The 22,202-nt window shown below is 42.4% G+C and overlaps 1 protein-coding gene across 2 annotated transcripts; it reads left to right on the plus strand.

Moving 5' to 3' along the window:
- The first annotated feature begins 1,514 nt into the window (after positions 1–1,514).
- On the plus strand, positions 1,515–22,184 carry prkacba (protein kinase, cAMP-dependent, catalytic, beta a). Of its 2 annotated transcripts, none has more exons than XM_004561496.3 (10): positions 1,515–1,847; positions 12,878–12,939; positions 13,248–13,376; positions 14,656–14,754; positions 15,023–15,105; positions 15,343–15,469; positions 16,125–16,220; positions 17,617–17,739; positions 18,457–18,621; positions 18,732–22,184. In XM_004561496.3, the coding sequence occupies exons 1-10, from the start codon at positions 1,802–1,804 to the stop codon at positions 18,855–18,857; spliced, it is 1,056 nt and encodes a 351-aa protein (XP_004561553.1). In that variant the 5' UTR covers positions 1,515–1,801; the 3' UTR covers positions 18,858–22,184. The 2 variants fall into 2 exon arrangements, with proteins under 2 accessions (XP_004561553.1, XP_004561551.1); XM_004561494.4 differs by lacking the exon at positions 1,515–1,847 and adding an exon at positions 10,956–11,342.
- Positions 22,185–22,202: the final 18 nt, after the last annotated feature.

The following is a 22,202-nucleotide window of genomic DNA, read 5'->3' on the forward strand; positions in this document are numbered from 1 at the left end:
GCAAAACCATTCGGTGTGTAAGAGTGGGGGGGAAGCCTGAAGGAAGTGCTGAAGTTTGCATTCGCAATTTGGCAACTACGTGACATTTAGCACCCTGAGCGGCTTATATGTTAAGTCAGCACATATTATATTTATCTACTAAGTAGCTGTGAAGGAAGGGAAAAGTGATACCACTACTGCGAATGAGATTTCGTACATCTTCAGGTCGTTGTTTAGTGTAGGTACAGCTCTTCCTCCTCAACTCACTGATACAAACACAGGACAGCTACCTAGCAACTGTGTCGCTGACCATGGTGCTAAAAACAACCCTGCATTTAATGGGCGCGTCCCGCTCCGAGTTCATTAACGTGTCCAAAACTACAGCCAGATGTGCCACATTTTAAGACTCGTGGGGAAGAACCTGTATTTTCGGAATACTAGTTTATGATAAAGTTTTATGACAGATGTGAACTAAAACATTTTATTTATTTATTTTCTTTGTTATTTTTAGTTTTTATTTTTTTTTTTGGGGGGGGGGGAGAGAAGCTTAAAGTGTTTGTTTGTTTGTTTGTTTGTTTGTTTGTTTGTTTGTTTGTTTGTTTATTCTAGAATAACAGTATGGCTTTTCCTTTAACAAAAGGGTCGCCACAGCAGGTAGCTCAGCATGTTTGATTTCATTCACCTGACATGCTTCCTCCCTAAAGAGAGATTTGTGTCTCCAGCTGGAACTGAACTAGCAACCCCTGCTTGCCGAGCAAATTTCCAAACTACTGGTTATAATCTTTTATCATCCGTTGTTATATTCTTATAACCGTCTTATCTGCATTTCAGTTAACAGTGACGCCTCACAGCATGAAGCCCATGGGTTTAATCCAGCATAGGGCCTTATTTGTATTGGTCTTATATATTCTCTGTGTGTACACCTAACCTCTCACCCTGTGACAGCTAGGATAGGCTCCAGCCCTCCTTCAACCTTAAATTGGATAAGCAAAAGAGAAGGGTTGGATGGATGCATGGATGGGTTCTCTCTGGGTGCTCAAGAATCCTCCCACAGTTTAAACACATGCATGGGGTTATGCATGAGTGGTCGCCTGCCTGTCTGTGTTAGCCCCATCTCGCCCTATGACAGCTGGAATGGACATCTTATTTTGTGAGCAGCTGTATTTTTGTGATATCAGCTTAGATTTATATGTGTGTGTTTATCCTTTAAAACGTGCTTTAATAAATTCATTTATTGCAAGTAGAATGACAAACTTCTGTTAAATGCCAAAAAATGACACAGTGGCCATCAGGTCAAAGGCCATATTAAATCTTTTTATGAAAACAAACATTAACTTGAAAGACGTTTCTATTGAAGAGGTGAAACACGAAAAGAAAATATAGTCAAATATACCAATAAAAACAAGAGCCAAAAACAGCAACACATTAGGTTACAGCAGTTTTACATAATCAGTATAATGTAGACATAAGTCCACTATTTCTGACTGGTACCTGAAGGCAACATTGCACCGAGCAAGCCTTGCCGGGGTATTCCCATATGACCTGAACGCAGCACAAAACGACAGCAGTCAGAGGTGAAAAGTCTGGATCATGTTGTCATTCCAGCGGAGGCATACTTGAATGACAAAAGGACCTTGATCAACAAGGCGGTGAGCAGAGCACATCGAAGTTCTGTGCACAAAGGGAAGACATTGATGTCGTTTTCAACCAGCCAGCTAGCAAAAGCTGATATTTGTTAGCTAGCTAACGGAGTACCCCCCCCGTTAGCTAACCGCCACCATCATCGCTCCTAGCCAGCTGTGGATCGCCCTGTCTTCCTACCATGGGAAACGCAGCAACTGCCAAGAAAGGCAATGAACAAGAAAGCGGTGAGCACCTGGAAAGCATCCAGCTGGCCTCGCAGCCATTTAACATTAGTTATTGTGCAGTGTGAGCTTGCTTATAAAAGTGAGTGGAGAGCAGCCTTTAGCAGTTGTCCAGTGTTAGCGGGAGACTACAGTAATATGGTTTGCAGAGAAGAACCATCTTTGGTAGGGCAGTTTATGAGGTGTGTTTGCGGTCTCGTAATGATTCGTGTTTGTTTACCTCAGCGGAAAACGGTGCTACAATTTTTACAGTCAACTAATTATTGAGAAGGATAATCAAGGATGTGGTAGTGTGATCCTCAGCATCATATTCTTTGGTTATCTAAATCACTCTGTGTTAAAGACAGCATCTCAGAATAAACTGTATTAAGGCTATGCACTATAACACTATAACGATTAAACGACAAAGCATCGTTTGCAGTTTCCAAAGGGCGAATATCGCGTGTGTAGACCCAGATAACATCAGCAAACATTTGTTTCCACTGAAGCCGCAGAACAAGGCCTGGTCAGTGCTAACAACAGGTATCTGATAACCACTGACTCACAAGCTGACCAGAATGCTGCTTGATGTGGTTAAACCAGATTAATGGTCGTGTAATAAAACATGTAATTGCTTTGTTTTCCACACAGTGGCTGCATAAAAAGAAATGACACTGTCTTTCCCACCTGGTTAACACTGATGTGCCAAGTCAGCTGTCAACAAGTCTGCTGTAAATTAAAGCGTTAATGCCTCTGATCACTGCTTTCTTATAGTGATATTAAAGTGTTGTCCTGATACTGTAACATCCAAAAACAGCAAAATCTTAGTCAAACTGCGACTACTGGAGAGGAATTTTGCATCCTAAAGCACTCTATTAATCACTTGGAGACGTAGCCAGAAGGCACTCTGTTGTGTTTGTGAGTAGTGACCAGCCTAATCCATTAAACTGTGCCATTCCAAGTGTTCTGTCTGGAGAGCACTGTTCTTGACCTGCTTTCTGTTTGGCACTTGTTCACACAGTCTTAGCGACTCATGAGACCTGTAGTTTCTGCAGGGAGGGGCTTGGAGTTGAGTAGAATAACACTGTGATGAATGAAGAAACTTAACACACTGTTATTCTGTGTTATCTAGATTTCTGTTCAAATATTACACATTAAATTAAACTTATCAATACTGGGTTTATAGGTACAGAAAAAAATGTTTTGCCATCAGGATGTTGGTCAGTATGGTTCCTACATATACATATGCAGATGTGGTCAGGTGTTTACATCCACTCATCATGGAAGTGAATATCATAGCAATTTTGGGCTTTTGATGATTTCTTTGAAGTGTTCTTTTTCCAAGGTGGACTGATTGTATGGCATACGTCCTTAATGACTTTAAAAGCAAGAATTGGACCAAAAGTTTGAATATTTTCTTTAATCCACACAGGGTCAAAAGTATGCATACCAAATATATATATGACTTTTAAAAAGTGTAAATGTAACTGTTTTTTATATAGCACTTTCCTACTCTATCTGAGCACTCAAAGCACTTTACGCAACTTGCCTCATTCATTCATTCACACAAGCGTTTTGTGCTATGCTTTTTCTATATAATTGTAATTAGACTCTGCAACCATGTTCTACCGTTTTGTGCTAGTTCTGGTCGTTTTTCTTAGTTTATTTCTACTTTTTTCACGCGTGTCTGGGGACCCAGAGCAGGGATCCTTTGTTTACAGTAAGGATCAGCTGTTAGCGCTGCGTCCCGCAGCGGTACTGCCGGCGGACAGACCCGACATTCCCAGCGAGCTGAGGAGGAAAAGACGGGGGTGTCATGCTGGGAAGGAGCGCCGTCGCCCGAGAAGGAGACGTTATCGACCATCTCTTCCTTCTGTAATCATTGGAAACGTAAGATCTTTGCCCAATAAGATGGATGAGCTCACGTCGCTAACCTGGTCACAGAGGGAGTACCGGTGTTGTGCCAAAAAGTGATTGTCTGCCAAAAACTGATTTCCAGTGTTTCTGTGTATTTTTTATGTGTAATATCTTTACGTATGTTCGTAAATAGACTTCGGTGAACAGGGGATACAAAGGGGTTACATAAAGAATTAAAAAATTATCTGTTTTTTAAGTATCTTTACAACTTGTACTTACATTATAACCAATCCGGTCCTTTATCCCCACTTAAAATATTTTTACAGAACTATTGTAATATTTGCTGCCGTTTCTGCTGTCCTGTTGGGCAACTTACTCTTACAAAATACATTTTTAATGTTAATGAGATTTTTTTTACTGCATAAATAAAGGTTATATAAAGGTCGCTGCCAAAAACTGATTGCGGCTTGTATCTTGTTACACGAATGTTGTTTGTGGCTCAAGATGACTTTATGTCATCCATAAGGGATGCATTTGACATATGTTTAACATATTATAGCCCAACAAGTTACTTATAGCACTTTAAATATGAGCAATCGCTTTTTGGCAAATACCGGAAATCAGTTTTTGGCAGACAATCACTTTTTGGCACAACACCGGCAATGTAGCATCATGATGCTAACGGAGTCGTGGCTAACACCGCTAACTCCGGACACAAGCGTGACACTACCGGGATTTCAGCTGCTGCGAGCGGACAGGACGAGAGAGAGCGGTAAGAGGAAAGGAGGGGGACTGGCAGTTTTTGTGAACGACAGATGGTGTAACCCTGGGCACATCACTGTGAAAGAACAACTCTGCAGCAGAGACATTGAGCTGTTAGCCGTTAGCATGCGTCCGTACTATCTGCCCCGGGAATTCTCACATGTTATCGCAATAACAACGTATGTCCCCCCCTCGGCCAACGCGGATGCAGCCTGTGACTCTCTCCACTCTGTGGTCAGCAGACTGCAAACACAATCTCCGAGAGCCCTTCTCATAATATCAGGGGACTTCAATCATGCCTCTTTGGACTCCACACTGCCCACCTTCACCCAGTATGTGACCTGCTCAACCAGAGACAATAAAACACTGGACTTACTGTATGCCAATGCTGAAGAGGCATACAGTTCATCACCTCTCCCTCCACTGGGCAAATCTGACCACAACCTGGTGCACCTTGTCCCTGTGTATGAGCCCTTAGTGCGCAGGGAGCCACCAGCCACCCGCACAGTGCAGAGATGGTCAGAGGAGAGCGAGGAGGCTCTTAAGGACTGTTTTGAGTCGACTGTGTGGGAGGTGATCTGTGACGACCATGGAGAGGACATCGACAGCCTTACTACATGCATTACTGACTATATTAATTTCTGTGTGGATAACACCGTACCTACCAGGACTGTACGGTGTTTCTCCAACAACAAACCTTGGATTACCCCAGAAATTAAAGCTGTCCTCAAGCAGAAGAGGAGGGCCTTCAAATCCAAAGACAAAGAGGAGTTGAAAAGGGTGCAGAGAGAGTTGAGGGGACTGATAAGGAATGGGAAGGACAGCTACAGGCAGAAGATGGAGAACCAGCTTCAGCAAAACAACGTTGGTGAAGTCTGGAGAGGCCTCAGAACCATCTCAGGCCACAAACAGCAGAACTCTCTGCCTGGGAGGGATGTGAGATGGGCAAATGAACTGAATCATTTCTTCAACAGATTTGACTCAGCCATGAGGCAGTCTGCAACATCGGCTGCAGACTCACCCACCCCCACTGCTGCTGTTCCACCTCAGACACTTCACACCTCCTCTATTCACCCTGCTCACTCCTCCCCACCCCCAACAACAGCATCCAATACACACTCAACACAAGGCTCCAGCCTGTCTCTCTCAACCACCCAGGTTAGGAGGGAACTGAGGAGGATTAATGGCAAGAAGGCAGCGGGTCCAGATGGCATCAGCTCGAGGGTCGTTAGGTCCTGCGCGGACCAACTGTGTGGGGTGATGGAGCACCTCTTCAACCTGAGCCTGAGGTTGGGAAGAGTCCCACAGCTCTGGAAAACCTCCTGTGTTGTACCAGTGCCAAAGACTTCACGCCCCAAGGACCTCAACAGCTACAGGCCGGTGGCTCTGACATCCCACCTGATGAAGACCCTGGAGCGGTTGGTCCTGGCTCAGCTTCGGCGCCTAACAAGCTCATCACTGGACCCACTTCAGTTTGCCTACCAGCCTGGCATTGGAGCGGATGATGCCGTCATTCACCTCCTACATCGTTCCCTCGCTCACCTGGAGACCGCTGGAAGCACTGTGAGAATCATGTTCTTTGATTTCTCCAGTGCCTTCAACACCATTCTTCCCTCGGTTCTGAAGGACAAGCTGGAGAACTCTGGAGTGGACCATCACCTCACTACCTGGATCCTGGACTACCTCACCGACCGACCACAGTATGTGAGGACTCAGGGCTGTGTGTCGGACAGGGTCGTCTGCAGTACGGGGGCCCCACAGGGAACGGTTCTGGCTCCGTTCCTCTTCACCATCTACACTGCAGACTTCTCCCACAATTCCACCCAGTGCTTCCTGCAGAAGTTCTCTGATGACTCTGCAATAGTCGGCCTCATCACTGATGGGGACGACAAGGAGTACAGAGGACTGACTCAAGACTTTGTGGACTGGTGCCAGCTGAACTACCTCCAGATCAACGCCAGTAAAACCAAGGAGCTGGTGGTAGACTTCCGCAGGCACAAGCATTCTCCACTGCAACCACTGAACATCCAGGGTATGGACATTGAGGCTGTGGACAGCTACAGGTACCTTGGTGTTCATCTGAACAACAGACTGGACTGGACTCATAACTCAGACGCCCTCTACAGGAAAGGCAGAGCAGGCTGTACCTGCTGCGGAGACTCAGGTCGTTTGGAGTGGAGGGCCCACTCCTGAAGACCTTCTATGACTCTGTGGTGGCTTCTGCTATCTTTTATGGCGTGGTCTGCTGGGGCGGCAGCATCTCTGCTGGGGACAGGAAGAGACTGAACAGGGTGATCCGAAGGGCCAGCTCTGTTCTAGGATGCCCTCTGGACCCAGTGGAGGTGGTGAGTGACAGGAGAACGGCGGCTAAGCTGTCATCCCTGTTGGACAACGTCTCCCACCCCATGCAGCAGACTGTGACAGCACTGAGCAGCTCCTTCAGTGGGAGACTGCGGCACCCACGGTGTGGGACGGAGAGATTTCGCAGGTCTTTCCTCCCCACTGCTGTCAGACTCCATAATAAAGACTTTAACTGAACAAACACACACATCCACACATGTGCAATAACACTAAGTGCAATAATCCTTTCTGGCATCGTTGTATTTTTACTCAGTTGTATATAGCATTCATATTCTATTTTTATCTTATTGTATATCTTTATTCTATTTTATTCTACTGTATATAGTATATTATTTTATTCTATTCTGTACAGCTGTGTACTGTATTTATTCTTATTGTATTCTAATTTTTGCGTCATAACTTTTGCACTGTCCACTTCCTGCTGTGACAAAACAAATTTCCCACGTGTGGGACTAATAAAGGTTATCTTATCTTATATAAATGCTTTCTATCTAACATTCACACACATTCATACTCCAATGGATGCATCAGAGAGCAACTCGGGGTTAGTGTTTTGCCCAAGGATTGGCATGCAGGCTGTGGCAGCCAGGGATCGCACCAACAACCTTTCAGTTAGCAGATCACTACCTGTCTTTGCCAGCATTTAAAATAATTTGTTTGTCAGTACTTATTGGGATGGACCAATACTCAGAGTAACGAGAAAGTCCAAGGAACTCAGTGCAAGATTGAAAGTTGTAGATGTACAAAAGCTGAGGTATCTAAACCACATACAGATTTTAAGACAATCAGTTCAAACAACTGTATGAAATTACAAGTTAATTGGATGTGTCACCACTCTGCCAAAGTCAGAAAGAATACCCAAATTCTCACCCGCAGATGAGAGTATGTTCAGGAACAACCAAGGCTCAACCCTGTCATGAACTGGAAACTGCTGGAACACTTGTGTCACTGTCTGCAATGAAGCAAGTCTTATAGTGCCATGAACAGAGGCTGAACTGCTACTAGTGGTACTGGTACATTTCACAAAGAAGGAGGACTACCTCCAGATTTGTCAACTTCACCTCAAACTAGGGCTGTTTGATATAACGATATATATCTGATGACGATATAGAAACATCTATCGTTTCATTTTACACTATCGTTTGTTTCGTGGTGTCGCAAAATAAACTGTTTACGGCAATATTTTTCATGGTTCTGATGGTCACTGTAGTGGCTATATTCATTTCTTAAAGTTCTCTCTTTCTCTTATATTTAATATAACCACACTACAGACGAACAAGCGCCTGTTTTTATGCGTTGTGGTTAGCAACAACGACGGTAACAGCATCGCGTGTCCGCTTGTTTATGTTCCACACAAACCTTTCACAATAAAGCTCAAGATCCTGTTGAGACTTTTCAAAATAAACTGAATCACGTGAAAGAGCAGATTATTTACTGATGAGAAGTAAAAAAGAGCCGCCAGGTGCTAAAAAATAAACCTTAGACTCAAACGTTAGAACAGGCTTTTCCCCGCAGCACGCTGTGTAATAAATACTCACAAAGCAAACGGCGGCCGTTACAACTTATGTCTAAAAATGTATCGTTTCATGCATCGGTTAAAAAACTCGACTCCAGCTACACGAGCTGGAAACACTTCACACAAGTCGAGCTGCCCGAGATTCACAAAATTTACAGAAAACGTTACATTTTTGTAATGCGGTTTTCGTCCTGGTCGCGGAACACTGGACCAGCTCTTTATCCTCTCCAGGATACTTGAGGGTGCATGGGAGTTTGCCCAACCAGTCTACATGTGTTTTGTGGACTTGGAGAAGGCATTCGACCGTGTCCCTCGGGGTGTCCTGTGGGAGGTGTTGCGGGAATATGGGGTGTCTGGCCCATTGCTACGGGCCATTCGATCCCTATACAACCGTTGCAAGAGCTTGGTTCGCATTGCCGGCAATAAGTCGGACTCGTTCCCGGTGGGTGATGGGCTCCGCCAGGGCTGCCCTTTGTCTCCGGTTCTGTTCATAATTTTTATGGACAGGATTTCTAGGCGCAGCCAAGTAGCGGAGGGCTTTCACTTTGGTGGCCTCAGAATCTCATCTCTGATTTTTGCACATGATGTGGTTCTGTTGGCTTCATCGGGTGAGGGCCTCCAGCTCGCACTGGAACGGTTCGCAGCCGAGTGTGAAGCAGCGGGAATGAGGATCAGCACCTCCAAATCTGAGGCCATGGTTCTCAGCTGGAAAAGGGTGGAGTGCCCACTCCGGGTCGGGGATGAGTTACTGCCCCAAGTGGAGGAGTTCAAGTATCTCGGGGTCTTGTTCGCAAGTGATGGGAGAAGGGAGCCGGAGATCGACAGACGGATTGGGGCTGCAGCTGCAGTAATGCGGACGCTGCACCGGTCCGTCGTGGTGAAGAGGGAGCTGAGTGTAAAAGCGAAGCTCTCAATTTACCGGTCGATCTACGTCCCTACCCTCACCTATGGCCACGAGCTGTGGGTAGCGACCGAAAGAACGAGATCGCGGATACAAGCGGCAGAAATGAGCTTCCTCCGAAGGGTGGCTGGCCTCTCCCTTAGAGATAGGGTGAGAAGTTCGGCCATCCGGGAGGGGCTCAGAGTAGAGCAGCTGCTGCTCCACATCGAAAGGAGCCAGCTGAGGTGGTTCGGGCATCTGACAAGGATGCCCCCTGGGCGCCTCCTGGGTGAGGTGTTCCAGGCATGTCCCACCGGGAGGAGGCCCCGGGGCAGACCCAGGACACGCTGGAGAGATTATATCTCTCGGCTGGCCTGGGAACGCCTTGGTATTCCCCCGGATAAGCTGGAGGAGGTGGCTGGGGAGAGGGAGGTCTGGGCCTCTTTGCTTAGGCTGCTGCCCCCGCGACCCGGCCCCGGACAAAGCGGATGAAGATGGTGGTGGTGGTGGTTACATTTTTGTGATTTATATCGTTATCGGACGATAGATGTCTTATATCGGGATATGAGATTTTGGTCGTATCACACAGCCCTACCTCAAACTGCTAAATGTTTGAATCCTTGACACAGTTGCATATTCCAACAGTTCCAGCAGGTCAATGATCCAAAACACATCAGAACTGGTTTTGGAATGAATAGAGAGGGCTAACATTTAACTTCTGGAATAGCCTTTCCAAAAGACCTGACCTCAACCCTACTGGGTCTGTGCCAAAACACCAACCAGTTTTAACAAACTCTATTAACTCTCCCAAGAAGAGTGTGGTCAAATACAAGAATTTCGCCACAGTCTTTCTGATTGCTACCAAAGCCAGTTGGCCATAATGCAACGTGGAACATTTAACCAAATAATTGTGACTTGCGATCAGAGAAAATCCAAAATGGATTTTAAAGGCACTTGAGATGACAATAATTTCTCCCTAGAAAAAGGACAGCTCAACGAAATCATCAAACGTCCAGAATTACCATGGCATTTATGCCCATGATGAGTGTATGTAAAAGTCTGACCACTACTGTATACTTTGCAAGTGATTATAAAAAAGACAAAAGGATAAGATCATTGTTTTATTACTTCCCAACAGCAGTATATTTGAGAAAATACTTTGCAACTCACCATAAAGATAGCACTTGATTGCACACTAACATCTGCTCTGCTGTGATCGTACTCTGCTGCATGTGCTGCAGATAGTGCTGAAAGTATTGTAAACAACAGTCAGAGCTGTTCTGCAGGACAAGCTACGAGTTCACTACATTCTACACTGTTTTCTTAAGTTCCCTATTACCAAATATCAAACAACATCAAGATTTTTCCCCGACTAAGAATGGACGTTTGGTCGCCAACTATGCCAACACCAGTATATATGTGCCATTTTCTTTATCTGCTTAAACGACAGGATTCCACTTTTATTGCTGTTACCCAAATTGGTGTTAAGCCCCCCCAAAAGTCACCTTTTTACTGCCCCAGTATTTGCAGAAGTGTGCTTTAAAGGGTCAGCTCAAAAGAGTGACTTGGAGCAAATAGGAAAGCTCTTTAAAAAACTGCATTGTAAAGCATAACCACCAGAGAGCACAATAAGCCAGAGATAACTTCTCTTTCATGTTTTTAGTGGGTGTAACAGGCTTACCGATGTCTTATCAGTCGCCTGAATTAACCCGCTGCACTGTGGTTTTGACAGGACTTTGCATGCATGCTGTTATCAAACCAGTGTTATCTTTTGTGAGTGAGATAAAAGAAAATGCCTTTAAATGATTCTGCACAGAATTACTGGACATGCAGTTGGCCATAGAAACTGAAGCAGAGCACTTGAACAGGAAGCTTAACTTTATGTGGTTAGCCAAGCATCGCAGAGCCTTTGAGCACATACAGGAAGTCCCATCGATGCTCTGTCTCAAAACGTACTCACTTTGCCTGTGAGCCGTCGTTCTCACACACCAAAATATTTGCCTCAAAATGTCCCAGGGAAAGGATCAGTCCTTCGCCAGCCGTTTTTTTAACAAATACAAAAGTAAAGGTAGCCAAGAGAACAGAGTACAGGAGAGCGACGTGCCGCATATCTCTGAGTTCACCATCATGTGGGATAAGTGCAGTAAGTGCAGTTCATTGCTTTACTCTTAGATTTGCCCGCCACTTCTTGGGTTTCAGGTTTGCATTTTCTACCTTTATAGTTCCGTAGAAACACTTATTAAATCAACTGATTCTGTATAAATTGCATTATTTCGAATTATTTTTTGGCACGCCTCTATTTTTGTCATTTGCAAGAAGCTGCCTAGTTTGATTACTGCTTTTAACTATTTAGAGGTACCTTAACCATCAATTTAACAACCTGTATTTGTCCATTTTTTTAGATCTACCAGAGAAGGCATAACGCTTTGTAGTGCAGCCCATTTGTGGTGCTTCAGCTGCTTACATTGTCTTAATATCTGTGTCTTGTCATTGTGTAACGTTTTGCAAGAAAGAAATGCATTTTATGTAAACCTTTAAAATGTCTCTTCAATCAGTGTTGTCCTTTGTTCTTCACAGACCAAAGAAGCCTCTAAAAGTGGCACAAAAGATAGAAAGAGTTCGATTTAATTGCTGAATACAGTCTAGTGTTAAAAAAAGACTGTGGGCTAAAATAACTGCTTGTTGCTCAATTGTTTAAAAAAAAGAAGAAAAAAAAGAAACTATTTTCTTGATGTTGCACAATAAGACGTAAACTTCCTTAAATATTTTAGCTGACGTTTTCAGAGACGATAAAGGAAGTCACCAAACCAAAATAATCACATTACTTCAGTGTAGAAGAGTTTTATAAGTTTTAAATTTAGTCTGGCGGTAGGCTTTGCCTTACGTTGTCTCCTCTGTTATCATTTTGTTGTGTGAATCTAAAATGTGTTTTACATTATTTTCTTTCAAGACTTCATAAATGCTTCTTCCTCTCTTTCTCTTCTCCATCATTTCCATCCATGTGGATGAATGTTCCTGCAAACCCTTGGTGAACTGTAGAGACTTTTGGTATGCTCATTTTTCCATGAGGCGTCCCGAGTCAAAGAGTGAAAGTTTGTTGTCTCACTTTTAGTCAAACGCAGCCTTGACTGTATAGATTTAAATTGGTAGCAACATACCAAAGTGTAGCGGCACTGTAGGCACCATCTGATGGCTCTTTGACTTTGGAAAGCTCATGTCTGCAGTGACTTTCACAGTACGCTGTCTTTCTGTGGCTTGCTCTGTAGTCTCAGATCTGTTCTGCATTTTGTCTGTCTCACTACCTGCCTCACTGCCTTTACCCCCACCTCCTCCTGAAAGAGATGCAGAATAGCTTGCCTTTAAATTGGCCAACTTGTAAAGTCCTCAGAGCTCTTTGCATCACTTTATGAATTAACATGTCCTGCTAAGGTGTGTGGTTTGAGGGTTTGGGTTGTTTTTTTTTCAATAGAAATATTTTTTCCTCTTTTGTCAAGTATGACATTTCCTCCCTGGTACTTGACCTTTGCTTGACCTTGCCTTGATTGTGTGAACTGCCCTTGTTTGTTTTTCTTGAACATGTTAAACTATCCCAGTTTGTTTTCCTGAGCATGTGCACTGACCTTGTCCGGTTATCTAAACTCTAATTCTAATTATCAAAACCGATCTTTTCTTTTATAGTGAAAGAGTTCTTAGCTAAAGCCAAAGAAGACTTCTTAAGAAAATGGGAGTGTCCACCACAGGTGGGTTGTTGTTTAAGGGTAATGTATAAACGTTTTCTCTGATTAGTACACTTTGTACACTTTTTTATTCTTATTTGAGTAAAAATGAGAGATTCAGTTGTGCCTCGTCATTTCCTTCTTGTTGACTTGAATGCTGGCCGATTGCATAATTGTGTCAGAGGCATGTGCTTCAAAAACATTTCCATTAAGCTTGTGTTTTTGAGCTACAGTGCATGAAGATAAACAGCTAGTGGCTTCCATAAGTACACATAGTTTAACATTTGCTAGTGTTGGTTGTTTTCCTGCCACTGATAATGTGTTTCCTTTAGTGCACAACAAGCCTGGATGACTTTGAAAGGTTCAAGACCCTGGGGACTGGATCATTTGGACGAGTAATGCTCGTGAAACATAAAGCAACAAACCAGTTCTATGCCATGAAGATCCTGGACAAACAAAAGGTAAGCGAATGGCTTGCATTTGCATCCATAAGAGCTGGTGTTGTAAACTGCAAAGATGTTGTGTTTCTCATAAAAGGAAATGGAGCGTTTCCTCTCAGCACTAACATTATGTTTTTGAAAACCTCAAAGGCGCCTCACGCCGCAGTTTCGATCTTTAAATACTGATGTGAAAGTTTAGAGGCAGATTGGCCTGCCGGTAGTGCCTTGCTCATGTAGCAACCTCGTGTTCCCCTGAATTTCACCATCAGCTCAAGAGGTGAACCTGTTTAGCTTTTGGTTTCGCTCAACAGTTACAACCACAGCTTTCACACTTTTTTTCCACTGTATGGATGTTATTGTTTGTTTCTGCAGCCATTACTTTCCACTAGCGTCCTCCGGTACAGCATGAGACTATACCGTCGAAAACATAAACTGTATATCCTCTAAATGTCCTGCTGAGCGATGTCTCACAGTTTGTTCGGGTTGGTGATGTCTTGATGTCTCAGAATTAACAGTAAGCTTATAACCAAAAGCATTTTCTACTTTCAGCTTTTGGCTGCATAGCTCGTGGTGTGCACAGCGTCACTGGGCAGCGGTTTCTGCAAGGTTTTGTGCATCAGCTCGTGTTAAATAGATTTTTTATCTTTCGACTGCGTGACCACGCAGCAATAACAGGACTTAAACACCACAGGAAGTCCTTAGTGATGGATTATCTATCTTAAATTGAATAGTTTGATTTTAATCCCTCAACAAAATTTACTCTAAACTGTGTGGAGAGTCACAGAAACACAGTTAAAAAAATGTAAAAATGTAATACGTTTGAAGCTGCGGTAAAACATGGAAAAAAACAAGAGGGCACCTCAAAGAGTTATTAACATCACCTGGAAAATCATCGGCCACCCCTTTCCCTGCCTGAAGGACCTCTACAGCACCCGCTGTCTCAGACGGGTACACAGCATGGTGCCGGTCTGAGGAACACCCGGGACACTGGGCGTTTTATCTGCTGCCCTCTGAGAGATTTGGTCACAGACAAATAAACCCAGGGACAGTTTTTACAACAAGCCAACGACTGTAATCATTGCTAATACCTGACCTGATCTGATTAGCTATTTTCTTATGTTTATGTCTCTGCACACACATTTCATTTTTACACTTATTGTATATATTTTATTCTGTACGGATGTTATTTATTGAGATTACCGCTTGCCTTTATTTTAGCGTGAGTGTGGGACAGCACTGCAACTTCGTTGATATGATTTTTTTGTTTATGTCTCTGCCTTTTTTCTTTTTTCCCCTTTAGGTGGTGAAATTGAAGCAGATAGAACACACGCTAAACGAAAAAAAAATATTGCAGGCCGTCTCCTTCCCCTTCCTCGTCAGACTGGTGTACGCTTTCAAGGTAAGGACAAAACAAAGGTGTAAAGATTGTATTTGTTCCAGACAGTTAATCCTGTCGGTTAATTGGCCAACATGTCGTCATCACATTTAGATTAAATACCAAGTCCCCTGGTTGCTTTTGTCCTGTGACAGAGTTATTTCACACAAGATGACCGAGTCCAAAGAACAGAAACTTAACTTTAAACTGCACATGTGGTTAGTCTCTTGTCCTAATGTCATTAATTTCTCATATTTATATACATATATATATGTATTCTTTAAATTAACAGGACAACTCAAACCTCTACATGGTAATGGAATATGTTCCTGGTGGAGAGATGTTCTCACACCTCAGACGCACTGGGAGGTTCAGGTATTATGCACATAATTATTGTTAGCGTTCGGTTGTTTTTTGTTTGCGATTGCTGTTGTAGCCACAAATAGCTGAACAAAAGCAATTTCAGGTGTTCTGTTTGGTCTGTCAGAGCTATAAATGAATTAGAAACCTACACCTATATAGTGTTTGACTGAGTTGTCTTTCATTCAGAAGAGACTTGAGTTCCTTCATATTTTCCGTCAGTATCTGACTGTCTGTGTTTCCTTCTCTCAGTGAACACCATGCTCGATTTTATGCAGCTCAGATCGTGCTCACCTTTGAGTACCTTCACTCCTTAGACCTCATCTACAGAGACCTGAAGCCTGAAAACCTGCTCATAGACCAACATGGGTATATCCAGGTATATAGTCAATGTAAAGAAATAAAAGTAGTGGAAAGGCATCAGCAAATCAGAAACAGTGTGTTAATAGGACAGCCTAGGGGCTGAAGCCTTCAGATGTTAGTTTATAGCTGGACAAAACTGAAGCAAGATACATCTTAAAGACTTTAGTTGACATTGTTCTGTGTTTGCAGTCAGTCTAAAACCAGACCTGAGAGGTTGTGACATGTACGTGCTCGATGTTGTCTCTAAAATAACGTTCTATACGTAACGTTCTATAAGTCGTATTAGCCTAAATTATTGTAAATAAACATATAAAGAAGACAGGATTTTTAATAATCTCTACCGGCAGAGATTAGAGCCACTGAAACTGTCACTAGATTAAAAGCCATGATAAAAAGTCTATTACACCAAAACAGATCTGCCAGTCTGAAATGTTAATTCGAGTGGTAAACTCTGCGTTGTAACCTGGTTAAACAGTTTCAGAAAACCACAGTTCTCACAGGTCCTGTGTGTAGTTCAGTGGGTTTTGATTTAGTGCGTTTCTGCCTGTGACAGTAACATTTGTGTCTGTCAAACCTGTGATAGTTCAGTCAACCTGCACTGTTATAGTCCTGCATGGTTACCTTTATGTATTTATTCTTCTTATAACAATTGTGTTGTTTTTTTATCTCAGGTCACAGACTTTGGCTTTGCCAAAAGAGTAAAGGGCAGGACCTGGACGTTGTGTGGAACTCCTGAGTATCTGGCTCCAGAGATCATCCTCAGCAAGGTGAGGCTTCATACACAGTTAGCCCATCTTACATGTTTGAATGTCCGGCTGGAGGCTGCTGGGTGATGGTTCAGTTTGTGTGCTGACCTTTGTGCACAAATCCACATTTATATTGAATCAATTGTCATTTAGAAATTCAAACAAACAGCTAATTGATCTCACTCCAGTTAAGCACATTTTTCACTGGCAGCCTTTGACACCGAGTGTCAGCTGATGTCTTTCCTTACAGATTTGAGTCAGTGCTGAGGTTAAATTATTCTCTGTCCCATATAACTACGGGATATTAATACATCAGGATATAATCCTTGTATTAGTCATACAGTGTAGATCTAGAGGCCCACAAAATAAGCCGTGGAGAGAGCTCTACCAGTACTGCCTTTGTTTTGTTTAAAGCTCGTTCTGCTGTAGCACAGAGGCTTTACAACAACGAGCCACTGTCCTGGTCTTTATCTGTCTCGATCGTGGCTCAAGAGTTGGGAGTTCGCCTTGTAATCGGAAGGTTGCTGGTTCGAGCTCTGGCTCGGCCAGTCTCGGTCGTTGTCCTTGGGCAACACACTTCACCCGTTGCCTACTGGTGGTGGTCAGAGGGCCCGGTGGCGCCAGTGTCCGGCAGCCTCGCCTCTGTCAGTGCGCCCCAGGCTGGCTGTGGCTACAGTGTAGCTACCTCCACCAGTGTGTGTGTGTGTGTGTGGGCCATTTACATTCTTCAGTATCGCTTCATATGTTTAGAAACGGGGACACTGAACCTTCTCTCCTCGGGGACTGTTTTTGCAAAAAGAGCTTAAACATAAATATTAATACATCAGATAAAATAAATAAATAGTAAATTACACATTACTGATCTTTCTTTGAAGTCATTTATTTAAAAAAAAAACAGTGATGGAATTAATTAACATTGGCATTACATGTTATAATTAATAAAATGAGAGCCTGAGAGTCCATTTTACCAAAAATGTTCTTGAATTAAATATTAAGTATCTGGTCCGGGCCTATAGAGGCCCCCTATGACGTCTTCCAGGTAGTTCTTTTGCTACTGGCTCAAAGAAAGTCAGCTCGTTCCCATTAATGTTCAGCGGACATGTGAACTCTGGCTTTAAAACGAAAAGTCTGACACGGAGAGTAGATTATATCATCAGAGGCATCAGTAGAAACATCAGACTAGATAGAAATGACTTTACTATTACTCTGTACTTGGACAAGCGAGTACAGAGGGTGGTCAGTTAAGAGATGCCCCTTATCCTGGAGGTCAAAATTGCAACTGTGCCCTGTGTTGGGCTTCTTTAGCTCTCTGAGTCAGACTATCTCCAAATTTGAGATAATTTGTTACTTTTGCTTTCTAATTAAAAATAGACCAAGAAAAGTCTTTAAAATTTGATGAAACATTTTTTTCTTTCAGGGCTACAACAAAGCTGTGGACTGGTGGGCTCTTGGAGTTCTTGTCTACGAGATGGCTGCTGGTTACCCTCCTTTTTTCGCTGATCAGCCTATCCAGATTTATGAAAAAATTGTTTCTGGCAAGGTATGCAAAGATAAGCAGGAGCAATGTTTGAGCTTTACTTTTTCCAATGTTTAAATGCTCTGATATTAGTTGGTGAAGCTAGATGAGTTTAAATATCTGGGGTCAACCATCCAAAATGCACAAGAGAGGTGAAGAAGAGAGTGCAGGTGGGGTGAAGTGGGTGGAGACGAGTGTCAGGGATGATTTGTGACAGAAGGATAGCAGCAAGAGTGAAAGGGAAGGTTTACAAGATGGTAGTGGTGTTGTGATGTGCGGCTTGGAGGCAGTGGCACAAGAGCTGGAACTCTGGGTGGCAGAGTTTAAGATGCTCAGATTTTCAGTGGGAGTGACCAAGAGGGACAGCACAGGATGAGCGGTTTGGAGACAACGTTAGAGAGGCAAAAAGGAGATGGTTGAACATGGAGCTGCTGGGCCAGAGTAAGACCTCAGAGAAGATTCATGGATGTAGTGAAGGAGGACATGCAGAGGATTGGTTTGGCAGACGAAGATGCTGAGGATAGGGTGGAGGCAGATGATCTGCTGTGGCAACCAGCCAGAAGAAGGAGGACACTGCTGACTACCATCGGGACCAGCTTGCTTTTGGCTTTCCAGTTGTTCTTTAGTGCTTTTAGCTGTTTTATTTCAGCGTAATAAGCGAAACAGTGAAAGTATTTTTCTGCAATTTGTGTTTCATAACCCACATCTTTGATTTATTTATGTATTTTTGCAATTCTGCAGGTTCGATTTCCCTCTCACTTTAGCTCCGACCTCAAGGATCTGCTGAGGAACCTGCTTCAGGTTGACCTGACAAAGAGATTTGGGAACCTGAAGAATGGTGTCAATGACATAAAGAATCACAAGTGGTTCTCCACAACAGACTGGATTGCCATCTATGAGCGAAAGGTTGGTGTTGTTTTTTTTCCCAGGGAAAATAATCAGTGTGTTGCTCGCGCTTCCTTTTTTGGATGTGGTTCATATTAAAATGGAAAATTCATATCCTCCTAAATTCTCAGGTTGAAGCTCCCTTCTTGCCAAAGTGCAGAGGACCAGGAGACACAAGCAACTTTGATGACTATGAAGAGGAGGAGATCCGTGTATCGCAAACAGAAAAGTGTGCGAAAGAGTTTGCTGACTTCTAGTGAACGAGCAAGAGTCCCAATCAGGGCTCTTGTGTTTTGGGATATTTGCACTCCGCTGAGGGTTAAGATGGAACTGAGGCCATCACGTGCTCAAACAAATGCCTAGTTCCTTCAGTCCACACAGCCGAATGAGCTCCTTTTTTTGCCATGATCCTGCGTGCTGTTAGCACTAATCTATACACAGGCACATTATGCAGACACCCCTCGTGCTGCAACACAGAGTACCAGACCACGTTCCTGTTGTGTTTCTTTTTTTTACCTTGTTTTCTATGTTTGCCACTGTCTGTGTCCTGTCGTCCCTTATTTAAGTTCTTATTTGAGAAGCAACTTGAAGACGAATATTAATCTTACTTTGAAGCAGCTAGCTGGTGTTGCACATGATGTGGTTTTTAGGCTTTTGGATAACTAAGGGACACTTTTGGGCAGAGCGTTTAAATATCTGATATCTCATTGGCTGTTACACGTTTTCTGTTACATGACTTAGTTTCCCGTAGGATTCAGTTTAGTATTCCTTAATCAGAAACACTGAAAGTAAATCTAAAGCTAAAGCCAGGATTTGAAAATAGACGGCGCCTCTCGCTGCTGCTCTCCATCTCCGTCCGAAGCCCCTCCCATCAGCCGAGCACAGGCTGCAAATGCAAACTTTTGGCTTCACGCAACATCCAAACCCATCTCTACAAGGTGAAAGTTAGAATTCTAACCCACGGCACCAGTTTGTCTTTATTTCTGTGCTGATGTTCTCCTTCCTTTTTATACCACTTTACCTGGTGTCGTTTGAAAGACCCGTGATAGGCCAGAGTCTCCCGTCACATGTCGCGTTTCGAGTGGGCTTTAGTGGAGATGCAGCAATAAAGCTCCCTCTAAGATCATTTGAAGCTAAATATGATGAGAGGTTAATATAAATGTTTTCTTTTTTTTTTGTCCAAAAAAATGCCGAAAACATGTTGCCTAGCCCAGCTTTAAATATCATTATTTATCCCTCTGTTGCCCTCGAGACCTGAAATTGTGTATTTGTGCATATAGATGTATGATTTGATTTCTTTAAAGAACGTGTTTCCTTAGGGCATGACCACAATTCAATGAAGGGAAAGAAGCGGTGATGGCTTCTTGAAGTTTTGGCACGCTCAAAGAAGCGGATCAATATTGACAAGTGTTATTATGAAGCAGAAACTTGTCAGTGTTGTGCTGATCAATCTGTAGCATCGTTTATCCATATCTGGTCGCAGGACTTTTCCTTTTTACCTCAGTCTTGGTGTGATATTAGCATAATGGAATGAAGTGATATATTTTTTCTGGTACGGCTATGTTAGAGAGAAAGGGAACTAAGAGAATTTGAGTATATCACTGTGCACAACACAACATTTACATGGTTTGTTTTATACATTAGTGCGTTTTTCAGTAATTGAAAGGTCAGGTGGTGATATTTTCGTGAGGTTTTATCATGAAGGGGAAGCAGTGTTGGTCTCATTTAGGTTGCTGTTTGTTTTGTTTTTTTGTCTTTTAACTGCTGTGTTTTGAGCAGAACAATCGCAAGATGTTGTGTACCTGCCATATTTGTTTGTCATTTTTTCATGTTTGTATAGATGTGTCACAACAACCTGATAACAGCCTAAAAATGTTCCCACTTTTTCGTTTGTTACCTTTTAAATTGTTCCAAAGCCTCAGGCATTCATGCAGTAAACAAGTAAATTGGATATGGGTTAAGAAAGAAACACAACATTCACAAACAGTGAAGAGAAAACTGAAATATCATCACCTTAAAGTATTAATTCAACTCGGCCACGCTTGATGCTTTTTTCGCTCTTTTTTTTTTTTTTTTTACATCAGTAACACAGCTGACAAAAATAATAGTTTTCAAAGGAAATAAGCTCATAAGACTCCAAAATATCAGTTACTCCTTTTAATTTATTGTTAAATCATATTCTATAAGGTTTTATGAGCAACTTTCATGACCCATTAATTCTCACTCTTTCCCTGCCGCTAAGTAAAGAACAAACAACTCTCCGGTTACAGGTTAACATATCTAAAGGACTTTTCTTTCATCCAGACATCAGAAACGTTCTTTTCTTTGTGAACAGAGGTTTGTCTCTGCTGTCCACACGAATGTCAGAGTTTGATCCTCACAGCTGTGTGAAAATCGAGTTTTACATTTCACACTGTCAGGAATAGCAGTGCACTATTGACAGTGTTTCACTTTATGTCCCTTAAGTCTTGAGAAGCTTCGTCATAATTTGACAAGATGCTCAAGTATTTGTATGCGAGGAAAATGCAATTGAATCAAGTTCAACAATCATAGAAACCAAATGTGAAAAGATTTGCAGACTGAATGCTATTTTGTAGCATTTTATACATAAATATTGGCAACATGTGAACTTTTATTTTACTGTTTGAGCCCAGCATGTGACATTTTTTTATTTACCCTTGTTTTCATTTCCGAGACAGAACTGTTTCGTATGCTGTTTTATTTATATTTAGAGATAATGAATAAACACTGAAATGTTTAATCGTCTATAGTTCTCATATAAAAGACTCCAAATGTTTTATTTGCAAGTGTTAAAAACAGTGAATATACTGAAAAGTTTTATCTGTGTAACTTTTTATTTGCCCTGTTAAGACTTACGTTTATGTACACTGACACCTCAAATGCCTATTTAAAATGATAGCCTTTTGATTTTAACTTATTTTTTTTCATTTCCTTTGTCTAAAGAAAGATTTTTTTAAATAATCCTTTAAAAACAGATTTACCAAAAAAGATCCAACAATTTTCTTCTTCTCACTTTGAAGTCTGGACAGGATTTAATGGTAAAATCCAGAACAAATATTCAAACAGGACTTTGAAAAGCACAGTCCCAAACAGCTTGTGTGTGTGTGTGTGTGTGTGTGTGTGTGTGTGTGTGTGTGTGTGTGTGTGTGTGTGTGTGTGTGTGTGTGTGTGTGTGTGTAAATCTTCCCAGAAACTGTGTAGGAAATCCATATCTCTCCACATCTGTATCTCCGTATCCTTTATTTCCCAATCTGTGTAATCTTTGTCAGATTTCATGTAAATGATGGCACTTTTTCCCTGAACCACCTCACACTCCTGACTGCAGGAAATCCGTTTATGAGTTCTCTGTAGCTAGTCACATGTGCCAGTATGGGATCAATAATCTGAAATGTGTCTCTATTTAGTTTGTGGAATTTTTGCACATCATTTAGACGGCTGACACGTTTTTTGTTTTTTGTTTTCCCACTCATATATATTTGTGTTTGCAAGGGGAGTATACTTTGCTGTAGCAGATTTTATGTAACAAAGAATATGTCACAATAATAAATTCTTTTTATTAAAAAGTTTGGTTGTGAGTTTGC

This window comes from Maylandia zebra, linkage group LG15, assembly GCF_041146795.1.
Source record: "Maylandia zebra isolate NMK-2024a linkage group LG15, Mzebra_GT3a, whole genome shotgun sequence".
Lineage (NCBI taxonomy): Eukaryota > Metazoa > Chordata > Actinopteri > Cichliformes > Cichlidae > Maylandia > Maylandia zebra.